Below are 23,855 nucleotides of genomic sequence, written 5' to 3' on the forward strand. Positions count from 1 at the left end.
AGACGGAACCTTTACCAACGAAAGAGGTCAACCACACTAAGTGCCGAGGAACTCAGAGCTGAAGAACGGCAGAACAGCATCGCACGATGGCAATCGCAGTGGGACGCCGCGACAACAGGAAGATGGACACACCGTCTCATACCGAAAATCGACGTTTGGATAAACCGGAGTCATGGCGAGGTCAATTACTATCTGACGCAGATGTTGTCAGGACATCGATGTTTTCGGACGTATCTTCACTGCTTCAAGCATGATGATTCACCGGAGTGCCCGTCCTGCCCAGGAATCAATGAAGACGCGGAGCACGTTTTCTTTGAGTGCCCACGATTTTACCCACAGAGCGATGAGCTGGAGATGATCCTGAAGAAGAAAATCCAACCAAAGACAATAGTAGAAGCAATGCTGTCATCAGAGGCTGCCTGGAACGCCGCAAACACGTTTGCAACAGAAGTCCTTATAGACTTGCGTTCCATCGAAAGAAAAAGAGCAAATGACAACAACTAGAAGAAAGGTAAAATAATACCTAGTTACCAGAAGGAAGAGCAGTCGCTATATCCTCCCCCCACGAAGTAATGCCTAACGGCGGTTTCCATGAGGGATTAGAGGAAAGTGGAAAGGGGTTTAGGGTTTAGTGGGTAGGGGCGTTAGCGTCGAGTTTTAGTATGACGCTGCGTCGAGTCGCCACATATCCAGGCCAAACAGCTACGCCTAGAATCCGTAAAAAGGATTCCCCCCCCTAAGGGAAAAAAAACACACACACAAACACACACAAACACACACACACACACACACACACACACACACACATACACATACACACACGCATACAGACATAGTGATAACCTCGCGGGAGTAGTCCGGAAAGCTTAATTAAGCTGAAGGAATTAATTCCTCGATCCTCAAAACGTCGAGATCTAATAAAAACTCGATTTTCGAAAAACGGGGTAAAACCAATAACTTCCCCATTTTTGAAAATCTTCGATGGTTTTTTGTTTATACTTAAAGCGCTGAATAAGCACTTAATTATTGTAATATAAATAATAAAATGTTCCACGTCAGTTGACTTTTTTATGATGTTTAAAGCTGTCAATGTGTCAGGTCAGCATTGTTGGGATTATAAAAATATTTAAACAATTAAATTGTTGATATTTTTTCATTTATACTTGTAGCACTGAATGAGCACTTAATTATTGTTAAATAAATAATGAGCTGTTCCACGTCAGTTGACTTTTTTATGATGTTTAAAGCTGTCAATGTGTCAGGTTAGCATTGTTGGGATTATAAAAATATTTAAACTATTCAATTGTTGACATTTCTTCGTTCATACTTGTAGCACTGAATGAGCACTTAATTATTGTTAAATGAATAATGAGCTGTTCCACGCCAGTTGACTTTTTTATGGTGTTTAAAGCTGTCAATGTGTCAGGTCAGCATTGTTGGGATTATAAGAATATTTAAACAATTAAATAGTTGATATTTTTTCATTTATACTTGTAGCACTGAATGAGCACTTAATTATTGTTAAATAAATAATGAGCTGTTCCACGTCAGTTGACTTTTTTATGATGTTTAAAGCTGTCAATGTGTCAGGTTAGCATTGTTGGTATTATAAAAATATATAAACAATTCAATTGTTGACATTTTTTCGTTTATACTTGTAGCACTAAATGAGCACTTAATTATTGTTAAATAAATAATGAGCTGTTCCACGCCAGTTGACTTTTTTATGATGTTTAAAGCTGTCAATGTGTCAGGTTAGCATTGTTGGGATTATAAAAATATTTGAACAATTAAATTGTTGATATTTTTTCGTTTATACTTGTAGCACTCAATGAGCACTTAATTATTGTTAAATAAATAATGAGCTGTTCCACGCCAGTTGACTTTTTTATGATGTTTAAAGCTGTCAATGTGTCAGGTTAGCATTGTTGGGATTATAAAAATATTAAAAAAATTTAATGGTTGATATTCCTCCATTTTCACTTATAGCACTAAATGAGCACTTAATTATTGTTAAATAAATAATGAGCTGTTCCACGCCAGTTGACTTTTTTATGATGTTTAAAGCTGTCAATGTGTCAGATTAGCATTGTTGGGATTATAAAAATATTTAAACAATTAAATTGTTGATATTTTTTCTTTTATACTTGTAGCACTAAATGAGCACTTAATTATTGTTAAATAAATAATGAGCTGTTCCACGCCAGTTGACTTTTTTATGATGTTTAAAGCTGTCAATGTTTCAGGTTAGCATTGTTGGTATTATAAAAATATATAAACAATTCAATTATTGATGTTTTATTGTTCCTATGTGTAGCACTTAATGAGCACTTAATTTTCTTTTTGTTTTTAAATCTCGTTAACCATGATAATTTATCTTATTCGATATTTTCATGTTCAGTTATTGTTTTTTCAGCATTGCTATTTACTAAAATAAAATAATATTTGTTCTAGATATCTCATCTACAGGCAATATAATTTCATTGTCGATCATGAACGCACTTTTTGAGCACTAATTGCTAATATCATTGTTGAGAACACTAGCATAGATCTACTATCATAATTGACCGTTACAATGATAGCTTTATCAAAAGCTACCATTTAATAGATTTTCTTTTTATTCTAAACAGCATTAAATTCGCGATTTCAGCACCAAAATTGCACTAAATGAGCACTAAATTTTGAGCAAAAAATTTTCAAATTCCGCCGATTTGACACTGTCAGCTTTTTGGACGTGCGTAACTAGCTTTTTCCATAAGGTCTAATTTTCACTGTTATTACATTCTCAATTGGACATTTGAAAAGCTAGCTACTCGGTATTGCAGTATCACCGAGGATATGATTTAATATTCTTTAAAAAATAACTTTATATTTGTCTCGATAAAAGGCGCACAGAAAAACAAGTGCGGTAAGGACAACGATACTTGAAGTTGGATTTACTACACGTTGAAATCACCTGTAAGCAAACTAAAGTAAATATATACTTTATTTATTTATTTATTTATTTATTTATACTGACGCCAATCGGCAATATACATAAAAAATTACAGAAATTATGAAGAGTATTAGGGAAAAATTCGTGATTAATTAATTAAAATTGTGTATTTATTGGTACGTTCCTCCGTAGAAATCCAAATCGTTGTGTCGGGAATTTACAAGATTGGCAATGTGATTGTGTGGTCCATTAACGACATAATTTTTGTTCGATTTAGCAGTCTTCAGTAATCGTTTACGTCTTAATGGTAGATCAGTGGATACAAATTCGAAGCTGCTTTTAATTTCAGGTGCGTCGATAAGGCCATTTGCAACTTCCCGAGAAAAAATGTTTCTATATTATTATATATAATTGTATATAATCATATATGATTATATATGGAATCATATATATAATTATATACAATTATATATGATCATACATAATTATATATAATCATACATGATTATATATGGAATTGTATATGAGGTTATATATAATCATATATAATTATATATGACTATATATAGAGCAATATACAACCATACAGGATTATATATAGTTCCATATAGAATTATATATAATCATACATGATTATATATGGAATTGTATATGAGGTTATATATAATTATATATGACTATATATGGAGCAATATACAGCCATGCAAGATTGTATATAGTCCCATATATAATTATATATAAGTATATATGCTTATATATAATTAACAGATATAAAAATTTTTTCTTTGAAAAAAAATTTTTTTTTGGTAATCACAAAAAGTGTAAAATGATGTTTATAATTACGTTTAAATAATTCTGAAATACAAAATTTGTCACATTTCCTATGAGATGTTTTGGTCTGCTCTGCTACTACCTAATAGTAAAATCATTATTTATTTTATTATTTAAATAAGTGTTATATTATAATGAAATTTGGTAAAATAAATAAATTATGAATAATGACTATCCAAATATATATTAAAATCAATTTTTATATTCCATTTATGATAAACTCATATGATACATTATGTAAATCATAGAATCATTATCATCTAAGACAGCAGCACAGCAGACAGACACTTCAAGACGCACGGAGATCACCAAAGTTAAGCAGCATTGAGCAGGGTTAATAATTGGATGGGTGACCGTTGGTGTTATAGCTATAAAATTATATCTAGATATTTTTTTTTTGCATTTTAATTGGTTACACAGAATTCCGTAGGGCCATATTAAATATTCTATCCATAAAATTAACCCAATAATTAATTAGATGTAATAAATATATAATTAAATATTGTTGTATATAATTATATATAATTAGATATGATTATATATAATTATATATAGTTATATATAATTATATATAATTAGATATGATTATATTTGGCCATTTTTCATATATAATCATATATAACCAATTTATATATAGTTATATATAATTATATATAATTAGATATGATTATATTTGGCCATTTTTCATATATAATCATATATAACCAATTTATATATAAATATATATAATTATATATAAATATTTTTTCTCGGGTTCAAAGAAAAAGACCAGGTCAGCAATTTGGCGTCTTGATCTGAGACTATTAATTTTGAAATAACGGCAGGTCTCCTTCAATGTGTTATCATTTGTTAGTTGAGCTCGATGAAAAGTTAGAGTTCTGCACATTTTTCTCTGGACTTTCTCAATGCGATTGATCATGATGTCTGTATATGGAGACCAAATGACTGATTCATATTCCAAGATTGGCTTGACCAGTGAGTAATAAAGACTGAACAGTGAATAAGGACTAAAAAAGTCTCTGCAGGACCTGATAACGAAGCCCAGCATCTTGTATGCCTGGAGGGTTATTTTACTAATGTGCTTGGAGAAAGTTAGCTTGAGGTCTATGATGATGCCCAGATCCTTGATGTACTCAACTTCAATGATATTTTTATTGTCTAGTTTATAGTTGGTGGGGAGTATAACATGCGATCGTGAGAAGGATATTACTGTACATTTTTTTATGTTTAGATCCAGTTTATTATTGAGACACGATGTAGAGAGATGATCAATATCTTGTTGAAGTGCATGGACATCTGAGTCTTTAGTAATCATTCCATAGATTTTTAAGTCATCGGCGTAGAGAAGGTATTCTGAACAGAAGCTGGAACTAATGTCGTTGATAAATATGTTGAAAAGAATGGCACCTAGATGTGATCCTTGAGGTACCCCTGTTTTTACTTTATAACTTGCCGAGAGGTGATCATCGATCCGAACTTGAAGTTGCCTGTCTGTTAGGTATGATCTGAGCTATTTCAGAGCATTACCTTGTAGACCGAGTAGATTTAATTTGTTTAATAGTATGTGATGATTGACTCTATCGAAAGCTTTACTAAAAACTGTATAGACAGCGTGGACTCTATGTCCGTTATTCATTGCATTAAGTATGTAACTGACATATGTAAAAAGGTTTGATACGGTCGATCTTCCACCAACAAATCCATGTTGTCTGTTAGTAATCATATCAGTAAAGAATAAACTGAACTAAGGTAAGACTAGTTTTTCAAATAATTTTGCAAATGTCGACTGAATGCACATTGGTCGATAATTTGAGACATCAGATTTGGGCCCATCCTTATGAATCGAACTAACATAAGATATCTTCCAGTCTGAGGGGAAGATACCGAGTTCTAATGATGTGCTAAAGATGTGTGTGAGCGGTTCATAAAGTCCTGCCGCACAGTTTTTAAGGAATATATTGGGAATTCCGTCGGTTCCAGCACCCTTTTTGAGATTTAAAGACCTTAGTCTATTCTTTAGTAAATAGTACTCCAAACGTAGTTGCTCTTACCACATTTTTTTTCCGTGCGGAAAATAAAATTTCACAAAAGTTGTTTTGTCGAAAACTATCCACTTAGGATAGTTTCCGTAATTGTTTTAAAAATTATAGTTAATTTGGGATTAGGATATTAAATAAATTGTGCGTCGATTTGTAGGGGAATAAAATGAAGATTTATTTATCCCCAGAGGAGGAAAACTCAGTTGCACTGAGAAAAAACCTCCTCGAATGAAAAAATGTACAAGTAAGAACGCAAAGCGTGTAGTGCGAATAAGACTATGTGTAAATTGCCGTCGCAATCAACACGAGGTGAGCTCAACCTTCTTAGAAACGCAAAATGTATTAATTCAGAATTCGTGAATTGACGCTAACTTTTAAGTTAACTAGAGTCGATTGATAGTGCAATACTAATCAATCGACGTACAACGTCAGTGTAAATACTGATAGATTATAATTATTAGTGTAGGAACTAATTAGATAATTTGACGTCAGAATTGAATAATTGATGAAATTTGATTTGATAGAATGATGGTTAAATGTCGAACGATGAATTTAATGTAATTTATAATAAGTATTGCGTATTAACTATGGATTGACTAAAGCCGCGTGGCTGATGCAATCCTTTCTCAATATGGCGCGCAATAACCGCGTGGCGTCACTTATTAATTTTGATTTATTTAACTCACTGAATAATTACTAATGAAATTTAATGATTCGAGAATTTAATTGGTAATTGAAATTAATGAAACTAATAATATTTAATGAAAATTTTAAGTGTTAAAGTAAATGCGTATTATACGTGATAAATCAGAAAACGATTGACACAGAGTAGTCGTACTAGTACAAGCGTCCAAGCACAACTGCTTTCCGCCCGCCACGCGAGCCGGCTTCTCTCCCGCTAACCAGGGCGCGCATGAGCTACAGCCGTGGTGTGACACGAGTTGGAGCGATCAAGCCCGAAGGCGCAACTCCTCATATAAATTTCTATTGAATGTTTTTTTTCTATCGGTTAAACATACTCCCCCCGTTGCGAAGGCTGAGCAAGATGTTATGAATAGTGTTTACAATTAGTTACATTACATGATTACAATGTTTGATTTTATAAAATTCAAGAATTGATTGGTGAAAGACATAGTAGAGTGATATTTCGTTTGTATATCCCTTGAGCCGTTCGGATTGAAGCTACTCTTGTCACATCATCATCTCCTGGATGAATGTCGACCACCACTCCCAGCTGCCACCGCATACATGGTTGGTTTTTATCCATCAATAAGACGACTTGATTGATTGAAATTTCTCCTTGAGAGGAATGCCATTTTTGCCGAATTTGAAGTTCATGGAGGTATTCCAAATACCAACGTCTCCAAAAGTCTTGTCTAGCCTTGATAATGAATTGCCAAACATTGAGTCTGTTATCTGGAACATCAGAAAAATCATTTTCAGGCAGCATTGTGAGAGGACGTCCTATTAAAATATGAGCAGGCGTCAAGGCAATAGGATCATTAGGATCACTAGATAGAGAACAGAGAGGACGAGAATTTAGTATAGATTCTATTTGGATGGTTAGAGAATTCAATTCTTCGAAAGTGAGAAGTTGGTCTTTTACCACTCGTTTAAAGTGGTGTTTGAAGGATTTTACCGCTGCTTCCCAAATACCACCAAAATGAGGAGATAGTGGAGGATTGAACGTCCAGATAATGTTTTTGCGTACAGCATATTCGTTAACGGAATTTTGATGGGATTTTGAATTAAATAACACATACAATTCTCTCAATTGATTATTTGCGCCTACAAAATTAGTACCATTGTCCGATTAGACGTGAGTTGGAACTCCTCGTCGACCAATGAAACGACCAAATGCCCCGAGAAAACCTTCTGTTGTTAAATCGCTAGCAATTTCTAAATGTATAGCTTTAGTAGCCATGCAAACAAAGACGCATCCATAGACTTTAATTTTTGTTCTGTTTCTGAATTTACGTTCTTTAATAAAGAGCGGTCCAAAGTAGTCTACACCCACGTGGGAAAATGCCGCTGATTCGGTGACTCGAGATCTAGGTAAATTAGCCATTTTACCTTGCAGTATTACAGGCTGATGTCGAATGCATGTGACACAATTTTTTACAATTTTACGGATCTGGTTTTTACCGTCTAGTAGCCAAAATTTGTGTCTAAGATTTGAAAGCGTACTCTGTATACCTGAATGGTATAATTTTTCATGAGTTTCTCTAATAATTAAATCGGTAACATAATGACGTGAAGGTAATAAAATAGGATGTTTCTTTGAAAAAGATATAGGAGCATGTTTCAAACGACCTCCTACTCTCAGTAGTCCATCTGAATCGATAAATGGATTGAGACATCGCAATCGTAAGTTCTTAGTCTCTCCGGTTTCCTTAATTTGTTCGATTTCATAATGATATTGTTCGTTTTGAATCATAGTCAAGATTTTTATTTCAGTTGATAATGTTTCTTCTACGCTTAAAGATTTGTATTTGAAGGCATTATTTTTTAACATTCGTAAACAATAAGAAAGGGAAATTATAAGTTTGGAATATGATGAAAATCGTTTAAACAAATTCTCAGTAGTGGCTAATAAACAGGTAATTTTTCGAGTATCTGGAAGTTCGGAAGGAACAGCAGGCTTTAAGTTAGGCCAATTAAGAGAGTCCTGTGAGAGCCACGTGGGACCTTCTAACCACATTTTGTTATTTAAGAATTCAGAAGGAAGTTGACCTCTAGATAAACAATCTGCCGGATTGTCTTTGGTTCTAACATGTCGCCATTCGACTTTACTGCAAAGAGTTTGAAATTTTGTTACGCGATTTGCTTCAAAGACCTTCAGAGAGTTAGGAGACCGTTTGAGCCATTGAAGTACAATAGTTGAATCAGACCAAAACGTAACTTTAGAAATATCAAAGTCAAAGGAGGGAATTGTGTCTTTATATAATTTAGCAAGTAATAATGCTCCACATAATTCTAATTTTGGAATTGTAACATCTTTGATGGGAGCAACTCGAGATTTAGAACAAACTAATTTTGTGAGTATGTTTCCGCGTTTATTTACTGATCTTATATAAATACAAGCACCATAGCCCACTTTACTAGCGTCACAAAATCCGTGCAATTGTATGTCAGTCGGATTGGGAAGTAAAATATTGCGCTCAATAGAAAAATCTTTAATCAGAGGTAATTGTTCAGCAAATTTACACCAGTGTAAATGTAGCTCTTGTGGGACCGCTTCGTCCCAGTGGACCTTTAATTTCCAACATTCTTGAATGATAGTTTTTGCCGCTAATACTATAGGACCCAGAATTCCGATAGGGTCGAAAATTTTTGCAATATCAGATAAGATGGTTCGCTTAGTTATTTTTCGCGACGAGTCAATTGGTTTGACTGTGTAAATAAATTCGTCCGTTAGAGAATTCCATGCAATGCCTAAAGTTTTAGAAATTGGATCATCATTGATAGCACAATCTAAATCTAAAGTTCTTTGATCGAAATTATCCAGTGCATGTCGATGATTTGAAGCCCATTGTCTGAGTTCAAATCCACCTTTTCGCACCAGTTGAATGATTTCATCACGCAATTTTAAAATTTCGGTCAAAGAATTAGATCCAGTTAATAGATTATCGACATAAAGATCTCGTTTTAATATTTTTGAAGCTACAGGAAAATTATGAGATTCGTCATCAGCAAGTTGGTTTACGGTGCGTATAGCTAAAAATGGGGCTGCAGAAACCCCGAACGTAACTCGTTTAAGTTCAAAAGTGCTAATATTGTTATTATGATAGTAAAGAATTCGTTGAAATTTGTGATGATCCGGATGAATACAGATTTGCCGATACATTTGAACGATGTCAGAAGTCATAGCATAAACAAAGGTGCGGAAACGCAAAATAATAGTGAAGAGATTGTCTTGTATAGTAGGTCCAGTTAGTAGAACTTCATTCAATGAGATACCTTTATCGGTTTTAGCTGAAGCATCAAATACAACGCGTACCTTGGTGGTAGTACTAGATGTTTTAATTATCGGATGATGGGGCATATAATACCCAGGTCCACTATCATCCGGTACGTGTACCATGTGGCCAAGATCGATATATTCGTTCATGACTTTAATGTATTCAGCCTTTAATGAGGAATCTGAATTTAGTCTCCTCTGTAAGGATAGAAATCTTTTATAAGCTAGTTGTTTAGAATTTCCGAAATCGACATCGTCTACGCGAAAGGGTAATTTTACTACATATCTACCGTCAGTATCGCGAGTAGTATTATTTTGATAATAGGTCTCACACGTAGAATCATCAAAGGATCGAGAATCATTAGAACCTAGGTCTTCAATATTCCAAAATTTGGTTAATTGACTCGATAGATCAGTTAATTGACAAGTTACAGGAAATACATCTTTATCATTATTGACTCCCCCCGCTACGACCCAGCCCAGTTGTGTTTTTTGTAGTATTAAATCACAATCATTTTGTGAGCGATTAATCTGTCCGACAGATAGAAGAGAAAGTGTGGTACCTGAACCGATAAGGACATCTACAGGTCTTGGTATGTGAAATTGTGGATCAGCGAGTATTATGTTTTTAGGTATGCATATTTTATTACGTGGAAACATTTCATTCGGACTTAATTCTGCAATTTCATCAACGGTTAAAAATGACAATGTTCTTTGAAATTTATCGTTTAAAGATTTACAATTTATTTGTACGACATGTTTTGAAAGGGTTTGCATTCCATTAACAGCCCCGATTGGAATAGAACAATTTTGCATAGGAAGTTTTAATTTATTAGTCAAATTTTCAGTAATAAAATTAACTGTTGCACAGGTATCAAGTAAAGCGCGAGCTTGTATGAATTTACCTGCTGAATCACGCATCTGGATGAGAGCACTCATCATCAATTGAAAACGCGGTGTTCTAAGTATGGTTGTATAATTATGAACGACTAGTCAAGCTGTAGATCCCTTATCAGTTGTTACAGTAGCGGGTGATTCGATTTTGGCAGAATCATGTTTTGATACGTTAGCATTATTTGTTTGTTGAGTTGCATTTTGATTAATGTGCAATGCAGTATGATGGAATTTCTTACAGACTCGACATCTGCTAGAAGTGCAGTTTCCCTGGTGTACGCGAAGACAATTATTGCAGAGTTTACTAGATTTTACGAATTTTATGCGTTCTCCTACAGTTAATGCATTGAATGTGTGACATTTATAGAGCGGATGTAAGTGTTTGCAACATGGGCAGGCAGAAGAGGCGGTTGTCACTAAAGCTCGAACTGGCGTGTCAGTTTTTTGTTTCTTCAAATTATTATTCGAGTGTTCATTACGTCTTCGTTTAGAGGAATGATCGGAATCGCGATGTTTATCGGGTTTGTGTGTACTAAGTCTGAAGGCAAAGTTTGAGACAAATTCACAAAATGATTCGAATGTTGGAAGAGTGTCGTTGTCAGTGAACGTTTCTTGCCATTTGTTTTTAATTTCTGATGGTAACTTATTTTCTAATATTCGTACAAGTAAGGATTCGGTAATATTAATTTGAAATGACTGTAGATTATTTATATGTTGCCGAGCATCATCTATCAACTTGTTTAAATTATCTGTTGTTGGGATCGAAATTGTATTAAGATTAAGTATCGAGTCATAATGTTTACAAATTAATGCTCTTTTCTTCTGATATGTTTTAGTTAAAAAATCCCAAGCTTTAATATAATTCTCTGCACTCGCATCAAAAAGCGCTAGCTTGTTAGTTGCTGAGCCAATTAAACATCCGCGGAGGTATAAAAATTTGTTTAGATCATCAAGATCATTACGTGTATCAATAAGTGTTTTAAATGTGTTTTTGAAAGATAGCCAATTTTCAAAATTACCATCGAATTTAGGTAAATCAGTAGTAGGGAGTTTAGCAAGTCGTTGAGTCTCAGCAAAGGTAGTATTTCCCGCTGTAGTATTATTCGTACTAATGTTTGCATTATGTGAATTATTATGGTTAGTTCTATTCAATTGAGTTAACTTTTCAAATTGATCCATAAGATCGTAAAATAATGTACGAACGTCTTCCGCGAGATTTACTTCATTATCCTCTGGTGTAGTTAATTCGAGTTTCTCAATAAGTTTTTCATATTGTTCAAATAATTCCTTTACTTTTGTAAAGCGATAGTTAATGGACTTAGTTTTAACACTTTCAGCTGTTAGTTCATCCTGAAGTTTAGTAATTTTCGAAGCTATCATTACGCGTTTTTGTTCTAAAGAAACCCTTGGGTTATCCATTTTGTGATAAATTTATAAAAATAACAGTAATAATAATCGTGATAAATATCAATTGATAATTAATTGTCTTATTTCTATAATAAATAGATTACTTGTGGTGATCAATTTATCTAAGAAACGACTTAAACACTTAATTATAATTAATAATAAATAATTTGAGAATTAATAATGAAGATAGAGATTAATTAATAATTAATTATTCTGTCGAACAATAACTAGTCACCATACAATGACCAATTAATTGTCGATTATTAAATAATTAATTAAATTAAATTATACGTAAATAATAAGAATAATAACGTACGTAAATATTTAAATGATAACCAATTGCACTATTCGATTGATAAATTGATTGCCTAGTGACAACCAATCCGTCAGTCAAACTTAGACAATTAATTAAAATTACAAATGAATAAGTTGAATATATTGTCAAGTGATAAAATGATATGATAGTTAGTATTGAATAAATTTTAATAATTCAAAAACTTATCTCATATGTGTTGAAGTCCAACGATGCTGGCAGCAGCTGGGTGGTGTAGTGATTGGATCCTTGGATCGTCTTGCTCGTCTTCGCAAATCAGGGTTCGTGTGCACTTCAAACCTCACAGGAGGCACCAATTGTTTTGTCGAAAACTATCCACTTAGGATAGTTTCCGTAATTGTTTTAAAAATTATAGTTAATTTGGGATTAGGATATTAAATAAATTGTGCGTCGATTTGTAGGGGAATAAAATGAAGATTTATTTATCCCCAGAGGAGGAAAACTCAGTTGCACTGAGAAAAAACCTCCTCGAATGAAAAAATGTACAAGTAAGAACGCAAAGCGTGTAGTGCGAATAAGACTATGTGTAAATTGCCGTCGCAATCAACACGAGGTGAGCTCAACCTTCTTAGAAACGCAAAATGTATTAATTCAGAATTCGTGAATTGACGCTAACTTTTAAGTTAACTAGAGTCGATTGATAGTGCAATACTAATCAATCGACGTACAACGTCAGTGTAAATACTGATAGATTATAATTATTAGTGTAGGAACTAATTAGATAATTTGACGTCAGAATTGAATAATTGATGAAATTTGATTTGATAGAATGATGGTTAAATGTCGAACGATGAATTTAATGTAATTTATAATAAGTATTGCGTATTAACTATGGATTGACTAAAGCCGCGTGGCTGATGCAATCCTTTCTCAATATGGCGCGCAATAACCGCGTGGCGTCACTTATTAATTTTGATTTATTTAACTCACTGAATAATTACTAATGAAATTTAATGATTCGAGAATTTAATTGGTAATTGAAATTAATGAAACTAATAATATTTAATGAAAATTTTAAGTGTTAAAGTAAATGCGTATTATACGTGATAAATCAGAAAACGATTGACACAGAGTAGTCGTACTAGTACAAGCGTCCAAGCACAACTGCTTTCCGCCCGCCACGCGAGCCGGCTTCTCTCCCGCTAACCAGGGCGCGCATGAGCTACAGCCGTGGTGTGACACGAGTTGGAGCGATCAAGCCCGAAGGCGCAACTCCTCATATAAATTTCTATTGAATGTTTTTTTTCTATCGGTTAAACAAAAGTTACAGTAACAAAAATACAATATAGGGACTTACGATGGTCGAATGCTGACTGAGCTATGCACTGCGCTTTGCACAGTATCTGTAGTCGAAACAATCACGACGTTATTCGCCCTCTTATATCTTTGAGATATTAACGGTACAGGATAAAATAACTTCATGCTTTTTACTCAATGAGAGCATTGATGAGAATTTCACTGAAAAATTTGTAATATATGGTGTTCTTTTATTTACAAATTTTTTACCTCTATTCTACTTCATTCGGAAATTGCAATTTTGAAATCTAAAAAAGAGAGATCTGGGAATCGCAATCGGTGATCTTACAGATCATCTTTGAAACTTGCCGTTATTTTCAAAGTCAAAGTGCTAACAAATCAACCTTTCTAAACAATTTTGAGCTTCATAAGCTCAAAATATAGTTTTCTATTAATTTTTGAACTCACAAGTTTTTATATCTATCCGTTCTTTACCTTGAAAAAGTAAGGAACATACTACGTGTGAAAAGGTAAGAGGGTGCACAAAATTTTTTTTTTCTGCCATTTATTTTAAAATCATTCTAAACACTAAGATCTGTACAAAAAATGCGACCTTCCTAAAGCTAAAAGGGCGCATAATAAAAAAATTTAAGTTTTAATACAAATTGTTGACAAATAGATTCGCAAGACAAGTTAGATCCAAAAGGAATCTAGTATACAAAGCTCAATTATTATAAAAAAAAAATTAGGACGACGGTCGACCCTGAAGGCCATCCCTGAAACTTCCTGCTTATTTTGTACTTACGCACTCAAAATTTCACATTACGTTTTTGAGCTCGAAGAGCTCAAATATATGATTTTTGTGTCATGTTAAGCTCTTCGAGCTCAAAACTTTAATAGCAGTTTAATAAAACACAATTTTTTGAATTTTCAAACGGCAATAACTTTTGAATAAACCGATTTTCAAGCGGTTGGCGGCATTTGACGCAGTTTTAAAGCCCCATGAAGAATCTACAAGTTTAAATCGATTGAGCCAGGAATTTCGAAGTAATTCGGAAAAAACACTTTTTTCGGTTTTCTTTCGACAACGATAACTCACGAACGAATTAACCGATTTTGACCAGACTTACGGTGATCGACGTGGCTTTTTGATCTTAAGAGTTGATTAGATTTTGGAATTGATCGGTTAAGCTATTTAAAAGTAATTCCAAAAACCACATTCAAAAAAATTTTTTTTGTGGTCTTTTTGAGATTTCTCAAAATCTACCGGTCCGAATCAGTTCAAAGTGTATTCAAAATCTAAGTTTGGTCAAGCCCTTTCGAATGGTGCCAATCGCGATGCAATCGGTCAAGTTGTTCAAAAGTTATAAAAGGGTTATACACACACACACACACTGCATTTTTTTTGTCAAAATTCATTAAAATCTAGGTAATGTTGAGGTCAATCGTATAGTCGAGTGGTGTGAAAATAATTTCTTAAGATTAAATGCCGCAAAAACAAATGCAATTATTTTTGGAAGTATATGTTGGAAGTATATCTACCCGCAACATGTAAATGATCATGCTTGTATCAATGCGCGGAAGATTGTGATTAATAACGTAGTCATTGATTACACAAACAATGTTAAATATCTGGGTGTTATTTTAGACAATATTCTTTCGTGGCATGATCAAGTTATTATGGTGTGTAATCGCTCGATGCGTTGTCTGGCACGTTTGAAAATGAACAATGAATTGTTCAATTATCAGATACGCAGAAGATTAGTGGCAGCATTAATTTTTCCGATGTTCGACTACTGTACAGCTGCTTACACGGACATGTCTGGTACTTTGCAGAAAAAGTTACAAAGGAAGCTCAACGCCTGCATCAGGTTTATATTTCGGCTAGCAAGGCATGATCATATCACTCCTAGCAGAAGATCACTTGGCTGGCTGACATTGTCAGGCCGACGTGACTTTTTGATTGCATGCACAGTCTTTAAGATGCTGCGGTTACATTACGATGGAATATTGATGCACGGCTTCAGCGTATTAACATCAGTTCGGGTGCGATCAGATAGACAGACAGATGTGCTTAGCTTACCATATGCTAGGACAGTAACATATGATAAATCATTCTTGGTCACGGCAGTTAGAGTTTGAAATCAGTTATCGGAGGAGATTGTGCAAATCACTGATTACAGTGAATTCAGATCAAAATGTTATGCATTCGTCTTATCTAGAGACGATATATAAACAATATTTTTATTTAATTAATTAATTAATGAATCTCACAGAACTCTTTAATTATTTGCTTTGAGTCAACGTCACATATTCTATTTTATTTCACATATTCTATTTTATTTTATTTCACAATATGATTATAATTGTTATTATCATTTTGAAATAATCTTTATTAATGTTAAATGTCTTCGCGCCTTGTGGATTGTATGAATGCTAGGATTATTTGTATAATTAATGTAAGGCCCTTAGGGAGCTTCGGCTTCAGGGTCTAAATTTTTGAATAAATAAAAAAATAATGAAACAATGAAAATATCAATTTTTCGTTTAAAAATAAATTTTTCATTAAAATTATAAAAAAAAATTCGAAATTTACTGATTTTTTCTTTTATAATTGTCTTGGATTATGGGCACACCATAAATCAGAATAATTTTTTTTTTAATTTAATAATGTTCATTTTTTAATTTTTATATATTTTGTAATTTTTCTAAAAATATTTCTAAATATAATTTTAAAAGAGCGTCCCTACGATTGCAGTTTTATATTTCTCTCCTAGATAAAGAAGAATTTTGAAAAAAACGCTCTGCTACGTAATAAATTTTTTAATTATCGATTTCGTAGCAGAGCTTTTTTTGGAATTCTCATTTGTTTAAAAGAAAAACATAAAACTGCAACAGCTTTGTAAACATGGAAAAAGAAGGGATTGGTTTTTATGATAAGCGTTATAGTAAATTGATCAAAAAAAAAAAAAATTCACAGACTCTTTTAGCTTGAAGTCATAAAATTTTCAAATTCCTAAAACTAAAAGAGCGCATATTTAAAGACAAAGGCCATTCTAGCTTTCGAAAATCAACGTTTGATTTTTATGCGTAGAATATGTCTACCAGTTGATGAGCGATAAAAAAAAAATTATGTGCTCTTCTACCTTTCGGCACGCGATATAGACTTATACATTTTTAGATTAATTAATGTATTCATTCGTGTCAAAATTTTTTTTTAAGCTTTGATTTTGATTCGATCAGCACTATTGAACGCTGTATTTTTTTTTATTTTTTAAAAATAAAGTTGATTAAATTTTGTTATTTAATTTGTATTTTTGAGATTTCTTCAAATGAATTCGACTTATTTAATTGACATTTTTAAGAAATTTAAATTAAGTAAAAATTTTTCAGATGTCGCAAGTCACATTTCGATCGGTTTATGTGTTCAAAAGTTATGAGAAGATTACACACTCGCACACATACACCTACACACGCATTACCGTGAAAAATAGAGTAGCTTCTTAAGACTTCAAAACGTCAAGATCTACTTGAAAATCTGTTGTACTTAGATCAACGTGTCATACTACCAGGTAGTAATATCCGTAAGCTTGATCAATTATCAATTGATTTTAGTTAAATAATTCATTTGCTTAGATTAAAGATTTAGAGTTAAGCTCTTTTGACTAAGTTTAAATCACTTTTCTTATTTTACATTTAAGTAAAGGGTTATTAATCATATATAATATTGTTCGTAACTTCATCTTAACTTTATATTTTCTTCGTATATTCTCTCGGCTGCCGCATTGTCAATAAATTAAATTTAAACTCATACTCTTACAGCAATATTTATATTGTTATTTTTTGCTCTTAATTATATAAGTAATTAATGATTTTTTGAATAGCTATGTTTGACACTAAAACACTACATAACTTTATAAAAATTGCTTTAACCGCATACCCAAGTCAGAAGACAGATTATCCACTCGGGCTCACAGAAGTTATTAATTTCTAGTTAATATTATTTAAATCATGTTAAAGTTGGCACGAATTAGTGTAGTAATTAACGTAGTTATCATATAAATGATCATTTTAACCTCTACTTGATTGAGTTATAAATTTTATGATTGCTCTGAAACATATAAATAAGCATCATCAAAATTATTAGGTAACTGATCTGTCAAAAATATATAGTTTTATTAACAGCTAAAATGAATTGTAAAATAGGTTACAGCTAAATCAATATAAATCAGTCAGTAAAAAAGTTATTTAAAAATTCAAATCAATTTCGTGAATTGATAAATATTGTTATTCTAGAAATACTCATGTAACATTATTTATTATAGAAGAACAAATTATTATGGTAGGTAGTAAATAAAATTGCACGATATTACATTCATATATGAGATAATTTTGTAGCAATGTTGTGTCAATTTGGTGGAAGTAAGTTATGAAAAATGCTATCGTTTTTTCGTGTTTTGATACATTCAAGTCTGTCACTAAATACTGTTGCCGAAACATGACTTAAAGAATTCTGTATGTCCTGCTCATGATATTGTACGCGATTATATTTAAGTTTAGAGGTAGTTTGGCAAAGAAGTTTCGGGCATACTTTTGCTGAGATATTTGCAACTGAAAGCTGACAGTATAAATTTATGCTCAAGTGTCAGGAATAGTCATATAGAGAAATGGATTTTACACGAGCCATGTGTAAGTATCTTCCGCAAGTTTTTGAATCAAATCAGAAATTCTTAATTTCATTGCAACATACTCCAGCTATAATATACCGTTAAGTTATTTTGTAAGTTTTGCACCAGACTTGCATTAAAAATTGATCACTAATATCTGCCGTAAGATAAATAGTTACATAGAAAGATACAGACAACTGACAAATTAGCAACAAAGCGAACGTAAAATTCAAAAAAGATTGTTATATGGGTAGTAATATAATAAAAAAAAAAAAAAAATGAGAGTAAAACAAACCGGAGAATATTTCCTTCTTGAGATTCCCATAAAATTGTCTCTGGATGACTAATTTTATGTTCCAGTAGTTTATTGAATTCTTCATGTAGTTTCTGAAATTATGATTAATTAAAAAAATTATTTAGTTATCTCTACAACTTAAATAAATATTTTTCGAGAATAATATGAAGCGATAAACTTATCTGCTCTCTTAGATTCTTTAAATAGTGTAAAATTTTAATTCATTATACAAAGGGCGCTCATGTGTAAAAATGTAATCAAATTTATTTTAGTGAATTTTTTGAAAATTTATTTATTATGTAAGGAGCTCAAAGATTTCTCACTTTTTTCAGAATAAACAAATGTTAATAATACATGAATATATAGCGCGATATAAAAAAAAAAAAATTATGAATGACAGCCAGAAATTGATAAAAAGATAGATTTAGTAAATGAATGTACATTAAGAGATCATTCTGGTTAGTAACTTTTGAAAAAAAATTTTTTTTTTTACATTTTTCGAAAGTACATATATCTATAAGTATTGTGTTAGAATTTCTAAATGTTCAGACCACTGTAACTATAGTATTTTACGAGGTTTATGTGGATATTCGAGTGAAAAAAAATCAAATTTTCAAACAAGCTGAAAAGATTTTTTATGGTGTTGGCATCGCTAATTGACTTTAGGTAAGATTTTTTTCTTTTTATTAAAAAAAACTTTAAACGCGTTCATCTCAGAACTATTCTTATCTGGTTGACATACATCAACATACATGATATCTTCGAAACCACTGACCCGATCTTAATGAAATTTAAACCACCTATTCTACATAGTAGTACCTATGGCACGAATTACAACTAAATAAAAATTTTGATTTTTACATAAAAATTTTTATATAAAAATTATTAAAAAAAAAATAAAGTTCGTTATCTTTGTGTTATTCAAGTGTGTGTGTGTGTGTATGTGTGTGTGTGTGTGTGTGTTTTTTTTTTTTTTTTTTTTTTTTAGGGGGGGGAATCCTTTTTACGGATTCTAGGCATAGCTGTTTGGCCTGGATATGTGGCGACTCGACGCAGCGTCATACTAAAACTCGACACTAACGCCCCTACCCACTAAACCCTAAACCCCTTTTCCTTCTTTCCTCTAATCCCTCATGGAAACCGCCGTCAGGCATTACTTCGTGAAGGGAGGATCTAGCTACTGCTCTTCCTTCTGGTAGCTAAGGTGTTAACTACCTTCCCCAAAGAACGCAAGTCTTTAAGGACTTCTGTTGCAAACGCGTTGGTAGCGTTCCAGACAGCTTCTGATGACAGCATTGCTGCTACTATTGTCTCTGGTTGGATTTTCCTCTTCAGGATATTCTCCAGCTCATCTCGCTGTGGGTAAAAACGTGGGCACTCAAAGAAAACGTGCTCTGCATCTTCATTGACTCCTGAGCAGGACGGGCACTCCGGGGAATCATCATGCTTGAAGCGGTGGAGATACGCCCGGAAACAGCCGTGTCCTGATAACATCTGTGTAAGATAATAGTTGATCTCACCGTGACTCCGGTTTAGCCAAACGTTGATCCTTGGTATGAGACGATGCGTCCACCTACCCTTCACTGTGGCATCCCACTGTAGTTGCCATCTACTTATGCTCCTCTGCCGCTCTTCTGTTCCAAGCTCCTCAGCGCTTAGTGTGGTCGACTTCTTTCGTTGGTAAAGGATCCATCTTTCCTCAGCTAAGACTCTGAGAGGCAAAGTTCCGGAGATGACACACACTGCTTCCATAGATATTGTGCGGAAGGCACTTGCTACTCTTAAGGCACTCAGACGGTAGACTGGTCCAGCCTTTCTCCATGATTCTTGCTTTTCTAGTGCGTCCGCCCAGATAGATATTCCGTAAGTGAGCACTGATGTGACTACAGATGATAGTAGTAGTCTTCTGCTCTGCTTTGGGCCTCCGACGTTTGGCATCAGTCGTGCTAAGCTAGCTACCACTGCTGATGCTTTTGCACTCACGTGTTCGACTTGCTGCTTAAAGTTGAGTCGGGCATCAAGCATCACTCCCAGATATCGGATATATGGTTGTGATGTGATTTCTTGTTCTCCGACTTTCAGTTTTATGGTCTCTATCACTTTTCTGCTGGTAATAAGCACAGCCTCAGTCTTCTGTTTAGCCAGTTGTAGATTCATTGAATCCATCCACCGGTTAACTTTCTCAAAGGTGATACCGAACATGTGGTTTATCTCATCTAGGTGTTTCGCAACGATTACGACAGCTACATCGTCTGCATATGCAACAAGCTTGACACTTCTTGGAAGAGTCAGTCTCAGCAGGCCATCATACATGACATTCCACAGAAGTGGACCCAGAACAGAACCCTGGGGTACACCTCCGGTAATACCGTACTCTTTTGGACCATTTTTCGTGTCGTATCTCAGGATTCTGTCCGTGAAGTAGCTAGCCACTATCCTACGTAGGTATCCTGGTACGTTTTTCTCTTCCAAGGCTTGCATAATGCAGTCCCAGTTGGCGGAGTTGAAGGCATTTTTGATGTCCAGAGTGGCCACCAGGCAGTACTTCTTCGCTCCACCCTTCCATCTGATCCCTTCGATTGCCTTCTTGGCCGTTGCAACAACCAAGTTGATTGCGTCCAGGGTTGATCGTCCTTTCCGAAAACCATACTGGTTGTCTACCAGGAGTAGATCGACAACTGCTTCTATTCTTTGGTGGATTATACGCTCAAGTATCTTACCTGCCGTGTCTAACATACAAAGTGGTCGATAAGATGACGGTTCTTCTGGTGGCTTTTTCCCTTTTGGAAGTAGTACTAGTCGTTGCTGCTTCCACTTCCGAGGGAAAATCCCTTCCTTGAGGCATGTGTCATAGACGTCCAGGAACAATGATGGCACTGCTTTTATAGTTGTTTTTAAAGCAATATTGGGGACCCCGTCCAATCCCGGCGTTTTATTGTTCCCTACACGATTACAAGCCTCCATCAGTTCTCCCTCCGTGACAGATGGAATGTCATCCATTTCATTCTGCGCTAATAGGTAGTTAAACTTGCTTTGTTCGGGGAACAACGCGTTTACGATCTTCTGTAGGAGTTGAGGACACGTGGGTGATGGCATTAGCTGGTTTTTAAGATGGGTCATGACCACCTTATACGGCCTACCCCACAGATCTCTGTCCACCTCGTTGATGAGCTCCTTCCAGCATTTTCTTTTGCTATCTTTGATGGCTTTGTTCAGGGATCGACGGGCTTTTTTGTACTCTGCGACCAGCTCCACAGAGTTAGGTCGTCGGTAGCCACGCTGAGATATTCTTCTCTTCTGATGACACTCTTTACGAAGGGCGCTGATGTGGTCGTTCCACCAGTGAACGGAAGGTCTTGTGTTTATGCCACGTCTACGAGACATACTGGCGTCACTGTGTGTGTGTGTGTGTGTGTGGTGTGTGTGTGTGTGTGTGTGTGGTGTGTGTGTGTGTGTGTGTGTGTGTGTGCGTGTGTGTGTGTGCGTGTGTGTGTTTTTCTCTTAGGGGGGGGAATCCCTTTACGGATTCCAGGCATAGTTGTTTGGCCTGGATATGTGGCGACTCGACGCAGTGACATACTAAAACTCGACCCTAACGCCCCTACCCACTAAACCCAAAACCCCTTTTCTTCTTTCCTCTAATCCCTCATGGAAACCGCCGTCAGGCATTACTTCGTGAGGGGAGGATCCAGCTACCGCTATTCCTTCTGGTGGCTAAGGTGTTATTTTTCCTTCCTTCTAGTTTCTGTTATTTGCTCTTTTTCTTTCAATGGAACGCAGCTCTGTAAGCACTTCTGTGGCAAAAGTGCTTGTAGCGTTCCAAGCAGTTTGATTCGACAACATTGCATCTACTATTGTCTCTGGTTGGATTCTCCAGTTCAGGATCCTCTCTAACTCCTCACGCTGAGGATCGAAACGTGGACACACAAAGAAAACGTGCCTTGCGTCCTCAATAACCCCTGGACAAGACGGGCACTCCGGAGAATCGTCGTGCTTAAAGCGGTGCAGATACTCTCGAAAGCACCCATGTCCTGACAACATCTGCGTTAGGTAATAGTTAACTTCACCATGGTTTCGGCTCAGCCAAACGTCGATCTTTGGTATGAGGCGGTGTGTCCATCTTCCTTTTGCTGCGGCGTCCCACTCAAGTTGCCATCGCGAGATGCTGTGCTGCCGTTCTTCTGTTCTTAGTTCTTCAGCGCTCAGTGTAGTTGACCTCTTTCGATGGTAAAGGGCCCGTCTTTCTTTAGCTAAGACTCTAAGCGGCAGAGTTCCAGAAATGACGCACACTGCTTCCTCTGATATTGTTCGGAAGGCGCTGGCTACTCTTAGCGCGCTCAGTCGGTAAACCGGACATGCTTTCCTCCATGATTTTTGGGTCTCAAGTGCGTCGGACCAAATGGATATACCATACGTGAGGACCGATGTAACTACTGATGATAGCAATAACCTCCTTGTCTGCTTCGGGCCACCGATGTTGGGCATCAATCGTACTAGGTTAGCCACTACTGCTGATGCTTTGGCGGTCACGTGTTCAACTTGTTGTTTGAAGTTAAGTCGGGAATCGAGCATCACTCCCAGATATCGAATGAATGGTTGGGATGTGATTTCTTGGTCTCCGACGTTTAAATTGATCGTTTCCACCACTTTTCTGCTAGTGATAAGTACAGCCTCGGTCTTCTGTTTAGCCAGTTGTAGGTTTACTGTGTCCATCCACTGGTTAATTCGCTCAAAGGTGATCGTGAACATATGATTTATCTCATCAATATGCTTGGCGACGATTACTACGGCTACGTCGTCCGCGTACGCAACCAGTTTGACATTTCTTGGTAGTTTCAGTCTCAGCAATCCGTTGTACATGATATTCCAGAGAAGTGGACCGAGAACAGAACCCTGCGGGACGCCTCCAGTAACATCATACTCCTTTGGACCATTCTTCGTGTCATATCTAAGGACTCTATTCGTGAAGTAGCTAGCGACTATCCTTCGTAGATATCCTGGTACGTTCATCTCTTGAAGAGCTTGCATGATGCGATCCCAGTTGGCGGAGTTGAAGGCATTTTTGATGTCTAGGGTTGCCACCAGACAATATTTCTTCGTTCCACCCTTCCATCTGGTACCGGCGATTGCGTCTTTGGCTATACCGACAACCAGGTTGATTGCGTCCAGGGTTGATCGTCCTTTTCGAAATCCGTACTGATTGTCTGCCAAGAGTGGATCGACAACTTCTTCTATCCTTTGGTGGATTATACGTTC

General features: G+C 35.1%; 3 protein-coding genes across 3 annotated transcripts in view; all 3 read right to left on the reverse strand.

Annotated features, from left to right (window-relative positions):
- Positions 1 to 7,618: 7,618 nt before the first annotated feature.
- LOC123267882 lies at positions 7,619 to 10,705 on the reverse strand. The gene has a single exon (XM_044732770.1). It carries the CDS (start codon positions 10,703 to 10,705, stop codon positions 7,619 to 7,621), a length of 3,087 nt encoding a protein of 1,028 aa, XP_044588705.1.
- Positions 10,706 to 10,759: 54 nt separating this feature from the next.
- LOC123267883 lies at positions 10,760 to 12,079 on the reverse strand. The gene has a single exon (XM_044732771.1). The coding sequence runs from the start codon at positions 12,077 to 12,079 to the stop codon at positions 10,760 to 10,762; it is 1,320 nt and encodes a 439-aa protein (XP_044588706.1).
- A 5,292-nt stretch (positions 12,080 to 17,371) lies between these two features.
- The window catches only part of LOC123266803 (ATP-dependent DNA/RNA helicase DHX36), a gene marked incomplete at its 5' end in the record, with an annotated part of 12,955 nt that continues 6,471 nt past the window's right edge, over positions 17,372 to 23,855 (reverse strand). Inside the window, 2 exon segments of the mRNA XM_044731218.1 lie at positions 17,372 to 17,748; positions 18,600 to 18,691. Of these exon segments, the coding sequence (XP_044587153.1) occupies positions 17,709 to 17,748; positions 18,600 to 18,691 (132 nt within the window). The 3' untranslated portion in view covers positions 17,372 to 17,708.

Source organism: Cotesia glomerata, linkage group LG6, assembly GCF_020080835.1.
Source record: "Cotesia glomerata isolate CgM1 linkage group LG6, MPM_Cglom_v2.3, whole genome shotgun sequence".
Classification (NCBI taxonomy): Eukaryota; Metazoa; Arthropoda; class Insecta; order Hymenoptera; family Braconidae; genus Cotesia; species Cotesia glomerata.